Source organism: Ahaetulla prasina, chromosome 6 (assembly GCF_028640845.1).
Source record: "Ahaetulla prasina isolate Xishuangbanna chromosome 6, ASM2864084v1, whole genome shotgun sequence".
In the NCBI taxonomy this organism is placed as follows: Eukaryota; Metazoa; Chordata; class Lepidosauria; order Squamata; family Colubridae; genus Ahaetulla; species Ahaetulla prasina.
In genome coordinates this window covers 112,934,572-112,947,290 of record NC_080544.1, presented here as the reverse complement: position 1 = coordinate 112,947,290, position 12,719 = coordinate 112,934,572, and the positions used below count along the sequence as shown (strand labels likewise).

The following is a 12,719-nucleotide window of genomic DNA, read 5'->3' as shown; positions in this document are numbered from 1 at the left end:
AAAATGAAAATAATACAGGATTCACGGGAAAGAGGTGGTTTAAGAATGCCTAATTTTAAACTATATTATGAAGCAGTAACCCTCTCAGTAATAAGTGACTGGTTTAACTTAACAGAGGAAAGAATATAGAAGGTTATGACTTGTTATATGGATGGCATGCGTACTTATTTTATGGAAAAAAGTGGATAGGGCTTTTAAGAATCATGTGTTGAGAAGTGCTCTTTTGGGTCTGGAATAAATATTCCTATAAATTAGATTATAAGATTCCTATATGGGCGAGCCCTAGACATGCAATAGAGAATATAAATATAGAACAGAAACAGGAAATGATTACATATAAAGAACTTTTGTATGCTGAAGGAGGTAGATTGCAATTAAAATCATTACAGGTATTAAATGAAGAAGGAGGAATTATACTTGGTTTCAATATGGGCAAATAAGTGCTAGATGGAAAGAAGATCAAAAATTGGTATAATGCAAAGGAGGAAAATTTAATAAAGCAAATTAGAAATCAGACCCACGAGCATATAAAGAGATTGTATAATGTGTTGCTTGAAATAGATTAGGAAAAGGATTTGGTAAAGGATTGTATGATAAAATGGGCACAGAATATTCAGGAACCAATAATGTTGGAAACATGGGAGAAAATTTGGGTTAGAAATGTTAAGTTTACACAAGCACAGAATTTAAGGAAAATTTTTATAAGATGTTTTATAGATGGCATTTAGATCCCAAAAAATTATCATGTATGTATCCTAATATCCAAGCGAAATGTTGGAGGTGTGATTGTGATGATGCTACATATTTTCATATTTGGTGGACTTGCAAGAAAATTAAGGTCTTTTGGATAAGAATTTGGTGGATTATTCAAAATGTACTGAAGAAGAAGATAAAGTTCCTGCCACAATTTTTCCTTTTGGGAATTATAATGGATTGTACAGGGATTGAGACTAAACTGATTTTGAACTTAATAACAGCAGCAAGACTGTTGATTGGACAATACTGGAAGAAAGAAGAGATACCTACAATAGAAGAATGGATATTGAAAGTTATTAACTTGGCTGAGATGGCTAAAATCACAGCGTTCTTAAAAGACAATACGAGGAAAGATATTTAATTGAATGGAAAAATGGATTGATTATCTACAAAACAGATATCAGATTAAGAAATATCAGATTGCCTTTGAATAATTAGAAAGTTATTTTATGTAATGGGGAGGGTTGGGAGATGAAAAGCTTTGGATGTGGTTATTTGGATTGGACTTTACCTTGTGATTGACCCGGAAGCGGGTGGGGAGGAGGATGTTTTTTTTTTTTTTTGGGAGGGAGGGGGAAAAAAGGGGGAAAATGTTTTTGTTTTTTTTAAAACTCTTTCAATAAAAAAAAAAAAAAAAAAAAAAAAAGATGTTGCTGTGTGTTCTCTCTCTCTCCCTTTCTCTCTTTCATTCTCTGTCTCTTTCTCTCTCTCGCTTTCTCTCTTTTTTTTTCTTTTTCTTTCGGTCTCTCTTTTCTTTTTCTTTCTTTTTCTCTCTTTTTCTTTTTCTTTCTGTCTCTCTTTTCTTTCTCCTTCTGCCTCTTTCTCTCTTTTCTCTTTCCCTCTCCCTTTCCACTTTCTCTTTCTTTCTCTCCTCCTTTTCTTTCTCTCTCTCTTTTCCCTCTTTTTCCTTTTTCTGTCTTTTTCTGTCTTTTCCTTTCTTTTTTCTCTTTCTTCTCTCTCCCCCTTTCCCCTCTCTTTTCTCGCTTTCTGTCTCTTTCTTTCCCCCTCTCTCTTTTGCTCTTTTCTCTCTCTTCCTCTGTTTCTTTTTTCTTTTTCTCCTCTTTGTCTTCTCCTTCCTTTCCTTTCCCTCTCTCTTACTCTCCTCCTTCCTTTTCTTTCTCCTTCCTTTTCCTTTTCCATCCTCCTTCTTCTCTTCCTCCTCCTCCTCCCCTTTCTCTTCCTCCTCCTCCTCCTTCCTTTTCTTTCTCCTTCTTCTCCTCTTTCTCTTCCTCCTCCTTCCGTTTCCTCCTCCTCCTCCTCCTCCTCCTTCTTCCTCCTCTTTCCACAAAACCTAGTTTTGCTCCTAGGGGACATTTATTTCAGGTGCAGCTGGCCTAACTCCTACAGCAAGCATGTCCAATCTTGGCTTTTTTAAGACCTACGGACTTCAACTCCCCAATTCTAGGAGTTGGACACTCCTGTCCCACCGTTTCTGGCAAATACCGTGAATCTTCCTCTCCTATCTTCCCTTCCTTTTACATCTGGTGCACGTTCGTTTTATCTTCTGCATTTCAGAGAGCCCCGCAGGCGTCCCTGCCACCCTCCTTACAACTCTTCCTTCTGCTGTCTTCGGGAGAGTGTTCCCACCTACACCTGCTGTCTCTCCTTTGGTAGCCTTTCCTGTCGTTCTTGAGTTTTCTCTCTTCTTCAGTTTTAGAAACTGGTGGATGGGACTATGGAGTTTGCCAAAATCTGCTCTTCTGAAGTCCCTTCTCCGTTTGTCCTCCCCTGGAGATCACACACACGTTCAAGAATGACTTCTTCTTCCTCTTCCTCTTCTTCTTCTTCTCCTTCCTCCTCCTCTTCCTCTCCCCTCCTCCTCTTCCTCTCCCCTCCTCCTCCTCCTCTTCTCCTTCCTCCTCTTCTTTTCTTCTCCTTCCTCCTCTTCCTCTTCTCCTCTTCTTCTCCTTCCTCCTCCTCCTCTTCCTCCTCTCCTCCTCCTCTTCTTCTTCTTCTCCTCCTCCTCTTCCTCTCCTCCTCCTCTTCTTCTCCTCCTCCTCTTCTTTCTTCTCCTTCCTCCTCCTCCTCCTCTTCTCCTCTTCTTCTCCTTCCTCCTCCTCCTCTTCCTCTCCTCCTCCTTCTTCTTCTTTCTTCTTCTTCTTCTCCTCCTCCTCCTCCTCCTCTTCCTCTCCTCCTCCTTCTTCCTCTCCTCCTCCTTCTTCTTCTTCTCCTCCTCCTCTTCTTTTCTTCTCCTTCCTCCTCCTCTTCCTCTTCTCCTCTTCTTCTTCTCCTTCCTCCTCCTCTTCTTCTTTTCTTCTTCTTCTTCCTCTTCTCCTTCCTCCTCCTCTTCCTCTCCTCCTCCTCTTCTTCTTCCTCCTCCTCATTCTTCTTCTCCTTCCTCTTCCTCCTCCTCCCCCTACAAGCACCACTCCCTTCTATCACTGATGATGTCACCTAGTTGGGTAATGTAACATCTGCAAGGAAACCACCAAGTTCAGACAGCACCAAGGGCCTCCTCCTCTTTCCCTTCTTCCTTTTCCTCCTCCTCTTCCTCCTCCTTTTCCGCCAAGCAAAGTCAAAGGTTTTACTTAACACGTCAACATGCCATTACCTTTACCAACAGCACAGATTCCCTTAACAGTTGCGGCAAGGAAGATAATGAAACGGGATAAAATTCACTCCACAACTGCCCTCCTGCAGATGCAATTTATACAATTTCCCTCGCCAGGTTCCGATTGTGCGTTATTTCGTTGAAAATTGAAGCCGGAATGAAATGTTCTTTATTTAAAATGTGTGGGTGTCCTTAGGAGTTTGGGGGTTGGTCAGGTTGATCTCTGAGGTGCCCTCTGAGGCGGGTAGATTCTTAATTCAAAGTTTTCTCTCCTTCCCACACATGCAGCTTGTTCTGCTGGAGCAAACACTGGTTTGCGATGCAGACAAAAGAACCGACTTTGCTTGTTTAAAAGAATAGAATAGAAAAGTTTTCCGAAGAAGTCGCTTAACAATTTTGAGGAGTCGTTGGAGAATTTTATTTTGTCTTTCTCAAAGGCCTGATCAAGATGATGCTGGATTTTTCTCTCTTTCTCTCAAGGAGCTCAAAGAATTCTTTTCATGTGTGGGTCTTACACAACATGGCAACAATGTCAGCTCCAGAATTCAGAGGACAAAACCAGACAGCTTAGATGTAGCCGCTCCATTCTTCCTCTGCTGGCTTTGGATGTAGGCGTGATTCAGATCCAATCTAAACTTAGGTTTTGGGGAAGGGGAGAAACCAGAAAGGCTCCCGCTAACTAGGGACCTCGGGAGGGGTTGGGAAATTGGACGACCACGGACAGAAACAAAAGCAGCGGCTGTTGCACTAGATGATGAGATGAGATAACGTAAGAAGTAAGAAATAAGGTATAAAGTAGATATAAGATATAGGATAGGATAGGATAGGATAGGATAGGATAGGATAGGATAGGATAGGAGAGGATAGGATAGGATAGGATAGGATAGGATAGGATAGGATAGGATAGGATAGGATGGATGGATGGGATATAGGATGAAGGGGAGACAAGAAGAGATAGAATAGGATAGGATAGGGAAGGATGTAGGATAGGAGAGGATATAGGATAGGATGGGATGGGATGGAATGGGATGGGATAGGTAGGGTAGAATAGGGTAGGATGTAGGATAGGAAATGTGATAGGATAGGATGGGATGGGATAAGGTAGGGTAGGGTAGGATATAGGATAGGATAGGATAGGATAGGATATAGGATGGGATGGGATGGGATGGGATGGGATAGGGTAGGGTAGGGTAGGATGTAGGAGAGGAGAGGATATAGGATAGGATGGGATGGGATGGGATAGGATAGGTAGGGTAGAATAGGGTAGGATGTAGGATAGGAAATGTGATAGGATAGGATGGGATGGGATGGGATAGGGTAGGGTAGGATGTAGGATAGGATAGGATACAATAGGATATAGGATAGGATAGGATAGGATGGGATGGGATGGGATAATCTTTAATGTCACTTTTTTCTGTGATCACACTGGAACAAATTAAAAAATGAAATTCTGATGGATATATATAAATATCCTATCCTATTATATTATATATATACCGGTATATATATAAAACCACACACACACACACAACTTCTTGAATTTCTGGACCCTTTGAAACGTGGCCAAGGGGAGCCTTGGAGACCCATCCTGCTTTGAATAAATTTTTCTGTTTCTCATCCTTGCAACGATGCAGAGAAACATTACACGTCGTCCTCGACTTATAACAGTTCGTTTAGCGACCATTCAAAGTCACAACAGCAATGAAAAAACCTGATTTATGACTTTTTCCCACACTTGCTGACCACGGCAGCGTCCTCACCTTTCTCGTCACGTGATCTAAATTCAGAAGCTTGGCAACTGACTCACGCTTACGACCGTTGCAGGGTCCCAGGGTCCCAGTGATCCCCTTTTGTGACCTTCTGACCAGCAAAGTCCATGGGGGAGTCGGATTCCCTTAACAACCAGGTTTCTCGCTTAACGACTGCAGAGGTTTGTTTAACAACTGTGACGCGGAAGGTCTTAAAATGGGGCAAAACTCACTTACCACATGTCTCATTTAGCAACAGAAATTTTGGCCTCCATTTTAGTCATAAGTCAAGGACTCCCTGACCATTTGCTTGTTTAAAAGAATAGAATAGAAAAGTTTTCCAAGAAGTCGCTAACAATTTTGAGGAGTCGTTGGAGAATTTTATTTTGTCTTTCTCAAAACCTGATCAAGATGATGCAGACAAGAAGAGATAGAATAGGATAGGATAGGATAGGATAGGATGGGATGATCATGATCATGATCATGATCATGATCATGACCTGACCTGACCTGACCTGACCTGACCTGACCTGACCTGACATGATCATGATCATGATATGATCATGATCATGATCATGATCATGATCATGATCATGATCATGATATGATCATGATCATGATATGATCATGATCATGACCTGACCTGACCTGACCTGATCATGATCATGATGATGATGATGATCATGACCTGACCTGACCTGACCTGACCTGACCTGACCTGACCTGACATGATCATGATGATGATGATGACAGGATAGGATAGGATAGATAGGATAGGATAGGATGGGATGGGATGGGATGGGATGGGATGGGATAGGATAGGATAGGATAGGATAGGATAGGATAGGATAGGATAGGATAGGATAGGATAGGATAGGATAGGATAGGATAGAATAGAATAGAAAATATGGATGCGATGGGATGGGATGGCATGGGATGGGATGGGATGGGATGGGATAGGATAGGATGGGATGGGATAGGATAGGATAGGATGGGATGGGATAGGATAGGATAGGATAGGATGGGATGGGATGGGATGGGATAGGATAGGATAGGATAGGATGGGATGGGATGGGATAGGATAGGATGGGATGGGATGGGATGGGATAGGATAGGATAGGATAGGATGGGATGGGATAGGGTAGGATGGGATGGGATAGGATAGGATAGGATATGGAATGGGATGGGATGGGATGGGATGGGATGGGATGGGATGGGATGGGATGGGATAGGATAGGATAGGATAGGATAGGATAGGATAGGATAGGATAGGATAAAATATGGAATGGAATGGAATGGAATGGGATGGGATGGGATGGGATGGGATGGGATGGGATAGGATAGGATAGGATAGGATAGGATAGGATAGGATATGGAATGGGATGGGATGGGATGGGATGGGATGGGATAATCTTTAATGTCACTTTTTTCTGTGATCACACTGGAACAAATTAAAAACGAAACCTGATGGATATATATAAATATCCTATCCTATTCTATTATATATATACCGGTATATATATAAAACCACACACACACACACACACAACTTCTTGAATTTCTGGACCCTTTGAAACGTGGCCAAGGGGAGCCTTGGAGACCCATCCTGCTTTGAATAAATTTTTCTGTTTCTCATCCTTGCAACGATGCAGAGAAACATTACACGTCGTCCTCGACTTATAACAGTTCGTTTAGCGACCATTCAAAGTCACAACAGCAATGAAAAAAACCTGATTTATGACTTTTTCCCACACTTACTGACCACGGCAGCGTCCTCACCTTTCTCGTCACGTGATCTAAATTCAGAAGCTTGGCAACTGACTCACGCTTACGACCGTTGCAGGGTCCCAGGGTCACGTGATCCCCTTTTGTGACCTTCTGACCAGCAAAGTCAATGGGGGAGTCGGATTCCCTTAACAACCAGGTTACTCGCTTAACGACTGCAGAGGTTCGTTTAACAACTGTGACGCGGAAGGTCTTAAAATGGGGCAAAACTCACTTACCACATGTCTCATTTAGCAACAGAAATTTTGGCCTCCATTTTAGTCATAAGTCAAGGACTCCCTGACCATTTGCTTGTTGTTGTTTTTTTTTAAATTTATTATGAAGTTTGTCACCCATCTCAGGCCAAACAGTTCTGGATGGAGCACAGCATAAAAACATAAATAAATATTAAAACAATTATAAGATAACAAAGAAGATAGTTTTAGTGCCCAGCCCCCCCTAAGGGAGAGATGCTCAAAGGAACCTCTCAAAAAAGCAAAACCCAACCCAGAGACACTCAAAGAGGCTGAAATGGTCTTGGGTCCCCTGCTCGAGCAGCGGGTTGGACTAGAAGACCTCTAGGGTCCCTTCCACCTCTATTATTCTGTGTTCGATGTACGTCGTAAAACTGGCACCAAAATTGCTGAACAAAGACATCCTGAAAAAAAAAGACTTTCTTCCTAATTTAAGCAGGAACATTAAGCCGGAACAAAGCCTTACGTCTATCAACCGTCCTAAGCTAGGTAGCCAGCAGAAAACAATGCAATATCGCGAGTTCTATATTTAAAGAGGAAAGGGCAGAAGAGAAATTAACTCTTAAGAATTGCTAACAATTAATCTTTTAAAAGTCCTTTCACCACTCCAGGCTGAAAGAGGAACTATCAGACGCCTCTAACCAACTTGAATAATAGCTTTTATTAATTTTTCGGGGAGAGAAGATAACCCTGATTGTTTGAAGAAGGAAGGGAGGGAGGGAGGGAGAGAGAGAGAGAGAGAAAGAAAGAAAAAAGGAAGGAAGGAGGGAATGAATGAATGAAGGAAGGGAGAGAGAGAGAGAGAGAGAGAGAGAGAGAAAGAAAGAAAGAAAGAAAGAAAGAAAGAAAGAAAGAAAGAAAGAAAGAAAGAAAGAAGCCTGGTGTGATACACAATCTTTTGCACAACACTACACACACAGAGCCTGCAAACCCACTGGACCCCTGAAGTTTCAAGTCAGGGCATCCATGGAGGTGGCACCCACAGATGTGGCACCCGGGTGCTGGCTTGCCTCGGAGACACGACTGTGCCAACTAGCCAGGGGCCCCAATGGGAGTGTGGCACATTGAGGGTGGCTGATGGAGTAGACAACACCCCACCATCTCCCTGGGCGTATTTCGTACCCTCCATCGCCATCCTGCTTAGTTTTTTTTTTAATAGCATTTTTATAAATTCCAGATCTTTATTTACTGTTTTAACGTTTTATAGTGTATTTTAAACAATGTCTATAAGCTGCCCAGACTCGCCTTTGCAGAAGACAAGTTTAATAGGTAGGTAGGTAGGTGGGTGGAGAGAGAGAGAGAGAGAGAGAGAGAGGGAGGGAGTGAGTAAGAAATATAGATATACAGATTGAGGTACCCGGTTTCACCCAAAATAAGACATCCCCTGATAATAAGCCCAATTGGGCTTTTGAGTGCATGGCAATAAAGCCAAGCGCTTATTTCAGGGTTCAAAAAAATATAAGACAGAATCTTATTTTCGGGGAAACACAGTAGTTAGATGATAGATGACAGATAGATAGATAGAACTGATCGGTGATAGATCAGGGCCTCTGGTGGCATAACAGACTAATGCAGTCTGTTATTAACAGCAGCTGCCTGCAATTACTGCAGGTTCAAGTCCCACCAGGCCCAAGGTTGACTCAGCCTTCCATCCTTTATAAGGTAGGTAAAATGAGGACCCAGATTGTTGGGGGCAATGTTGACTTTGTATATAAATATACAAATAGAATGAAGACTATTGCTAACATAGTGTAAGCTGCCCTGAGTCTTCGGAGAAGGGCGAGATATAAATGCAAATAAATAAATAAATAAATAAATAAATAAATAATAGATATAGATAAATTATATATTATGTTTTCTGAGGTTTTCGCGGTGTTTTTATGTAGGTCTTTGGTTATTCGGGTTTTCTCCCGCGTAAAATTTGCTCCCAGAAGCACGAAGCTGAAGCCTGAAGATGACGAATGAGACTTCGTCGAAACGTCGCCAAGACACTTCCAATTTTATGCGGGAGAAAACCCGAACAACCAGACCTACATATATATGGATGGGTATATGCCAGATAGACAGATATGATAAATGAATGGATGGATGGATGGATGGATGGGTTAGATAGATAGATAGATGATACATAATGATAGAGATAGATGATTGTTTGATGATAGATGATGAGGATGGATGGATAGGTAGATTATTATTATTATTATTATTTTATTTTTATTATTTATTCAATTTTTATACCGCCCTTCTCCCGAAGGACTCAGGGCGGTGTACAGCCAAGATAAAACAAAACGATACAAAAATATGCAATTAAAATACAAGTTAAAAAACTTATTATATAGTTGGCCTAAAAACTTTAAAAATATATAAAACTAAAAACCCCATTAAAATTAGTAATAAATTTAAAACCGTGAATAAATAGATGTGTTTTCAATTCGCGGCGGAAGGTCCGAAGGTCAGGTATTTGGCATAAACCCGGGGGAAGTTCGTTCCAGAGGGTGGGAGCCCCCATAGAGAAGGATCTTCCCCTGGGGGCCGCCATCCGCCATTGCTTGGCAGACGGCACCCTGAGAAGTCCTTCTCTGTGAGAGCGCACGAGTCGGTGGGAGGCATGAGGTAACAGCAGGTGATAGATAGATAGATAGACAGACAGACAGACAGAAAGTGAGAGAGAGATAGGTAGGTAGATAGGTAGACATATGACAGATAAATAGAGAGAGAGAAAAAATAGGGGAGATAGATGAATAGATGGACAGACAGACTGAGATGCATCGATGGATGGATAGATACAGATATAAGATATAGAGACAGAAATGATAGATTAGGTAGGTAGGTAGGTAGATGATAGATAGACATTAATGATAGACAGATAGAAAGATGATAGGATAGATAGACAGAGAGACAGACCAACTGACAGATGACAGCCCAAAATATGTAAATTTTGCATCCCTCTTCAACTGTCTCCTGGGTGCTTACCTTTGGATGCAGCTGAGAGGCCGGCGCTGGCTCAAAGCCGTAGGCCTTCCGGGCTCCAGAGGACGGGTACTGCCCCATGGCTGGAGGGTACGCTGGCTCAGGCTTCCAGGCGCTTCCAGGGGGCCCATAGGAAGGCTCGGCTCCTTCCCAGCCTCTTTGGGTGGCGCTCCCACCGTAGGCCGGTTCTGGCTGGCGGACCGGCAGTGGCGCGGAACCGTAACCCATCGGCGGTGGGGGCACGTAACCATAATCGGGTGCCCGAGGTTGCGCCGGCACATAGGAGCCCATGGAAGAAGGCGGCTGGGGGGCCAGGCTGCCATATTGGGGAGCCGAGGGTGGGAAGTGGGGGGCAGGATGAGCTGATTTCACCTGCACGTTGAACGGGGGCCGGGTGGGAGTGGCGGCCGTAGTGTAGGGTGCCGGAACGGGCTGAGGCTTCAGGGTTCCAACGGGTGTCACCGGGATGGGCTGGGCGCCGGACTTGGGGGTGGCTGACTTTTTGGTGGCGGTCAAGGGAGGCTGGTTGGGAATGACCATGCGCTTGTGTCCCGTGACCGGAGTGGACACGGCAGGGGTGGTCCCGGGAGATCCACCAGGAATCCCAATGGCCTGGGTCTGCAAAATGGAAAAAAAAAAAAGGAATTTTGAGACTTGAGCATTGTCAGAATGTCTCCATTGGGTTCGAGAGCAGCCGCTTGAAGGGGGGTGGCCTTCAACTCCCAGAATTCCCCAGCCAGCCAGCTGACCACAGGAAAGGATCCCTACTGGGCAGGGTGGAGCAGAATTTTATTATATTTCATGTTGTTATTTGAACAGAATAACAGAGTTGGAAGGGACCTTGGAGGTCTTCTAGTCCAACCCCCTGCTCAGGCAGGAGACCCTATACTATATCTTTCTTTTAAAAAAAGGAAAGAAGGAAGGAAGGAGGGAGAGAGGGAGGCAGCCACTGGCAGAGTGGCTAGGATGCAGCATTGCAGGCAAACTCTGCAGTTCGATCCCGACCAGCTAAAGGTTGATTCAGCCTTCCGAGGTCGGTAAAATGAAGACCTAGATTGTTGGGGGACCACGATGCTGACTCTGTAAACCGTTTATATCACTCAATAGCCTTTATTGTCATTGTACATCAATGTATACAACAAAATTGGTTTAGCCTCTACTGGTGCAATCCATAACCAAACAAATACAAGACAACATGAACACGATAAGAGAATAATCCTTACACAAGTAATTGGGGGGGGGGGACCCTTAATCATACGTTTCCCTATGTACGTGGAGCGATTGTGATCGTTTTTTAGCAGTCTGATCTTATAGAGCCGTGATGGTGAACTTACAGCATGTGTGCCGGCAGTGATACGCAGAGCCATTTCTCTGAGCACACCAGCCGTTGCCTGTTGCTTTTCCAGTTTCCGACGCGTGCAGAAGCCCTGGCCGGCTGGTCTTTGCGCACAGATGCGCACCAGAAATAGGAAGACCGGGTCACCGACGTGCATGTGCATGTCGGAAATCGGAAGCTCAGTTTCCAGGCGCATGCATGCACGCCAGGGAACTGCTGTTTGGGTTTCTGGCGCTCCCAAATGTGCGCACCAGGGAGCTGCTCTACCGGTTTTTGGTGCTCCCCAGCGCCTGCTCCCGTACTCCTGTTTCAGCACTCAGTGCTGAGAAGGTTTGCCAAGCCCTGTGAAGCGGTATATAAGTCTAAGTCAGTGGTTCTCAACCTTTATAGTGCTGCGACCCCTTTAATACAATTCCCCACGATGTGGCGACCCCAACCATAGAATTATTTTTGTTTTGAATTTATCGCGCCTGAAGCGGTATTGGCTAGCGATCTGAACTGCTTGCGATTGCCTTGAGGACGGAGGCATTAAAGCGGAGACTCCTCCCCTATTAAGTTTATGGCGCCTGAAGCCAGATTAGGCTAGCGATTGGGAGTGATTGCAGCTGGCTTGAGAGGGAGACATCAGAGCAAAGATCTCTCTCTTTTTTAATTCATCGCGCCTGAAGCCGAATTCGGCTAGCGATTTGAAGAGCCTGCAGCTGGCTTGTGGAGTCAACCATTGGAGCGGGATTCTTCGACTCGCAAGTATACTTCCCATATTTCCGATGGTCTTAGGTGACCCCTGGCAAATCGTCACTCGACCCCCAACGGGGTCCCGACCCACAGGTTGAGAACTGCTGGTCTAAGTGCTATTGCTGTTGCTCTCTCTCTCTCTCTCTCTCTGTGTGTGTAAATAATCCTTCCATCTCTGAGAGCCCCAATCGCTGAGACCATCCCAGCTCCAGAATTAAATGATATTTGTTCCGCTTGCATAAAAAAATGTCACTCAACTTAATCACGGGACTGGGGACTCCCGGTCTCTGGGGAGAAGTTGAAAAATCGGAGGTTAAACCAGGTTAATTCCCTTCTTCCCTTCCATTTAGAATGATGTCTACGCAAAGCGAGGGTTGCAAAGCCCGGCGTGGCTGGCTGGCACAGAGGTGGGGCTTTTTTTAGCGGCTGCAAATGCGGGCAGAATGCTCAGCCCCTTTTCACCTGTGCACAGGTAGTCCTCGAACCTACGACCACAACGGAGCCCACAATCTCTGCTGCTAAGCCGGGGCAGTTGTTTAAGTGAGCCTGGCCCCCTTTTATGACCTTTCTTGCCAAAGTTGTTAAGTGGATCACTGCAGTTGTTA

The 12,719-nt window shown here is 44.1% G+C and overlaps 1 protein-coding gene across 4 annotated transcripts in view; it reads right to left on the bottom strand.

Annotated features, from left to right (window-relative positions):
• LPP (LIM domain containing preferred translocation partner in lipoma) overlaps positions 1–12,719 on the bottom strand; it is a 267,940-nt gene that overhangs the window by 93,768 nt on the left and 161,453 nt on the right. For 3 of the 4 annotated variants that reach the window (XM_058187147.1, XM_058187149.1, XM_058187148.1), the window contains one exon: positions 10,047–10,661. The exons of the other annotated variant lie outside the window; for it this stretch is intronic. In XM_058187147.1, coding sequence (XP_058043130.1) covers positions 10,047–10,661 — 615 coding nt within the window. The remainder of the gene's footprint in view (positions 1–10,046; positions 10,662–12,719) is intronic. 4 annotated transcript variants of the gene reach the window in all.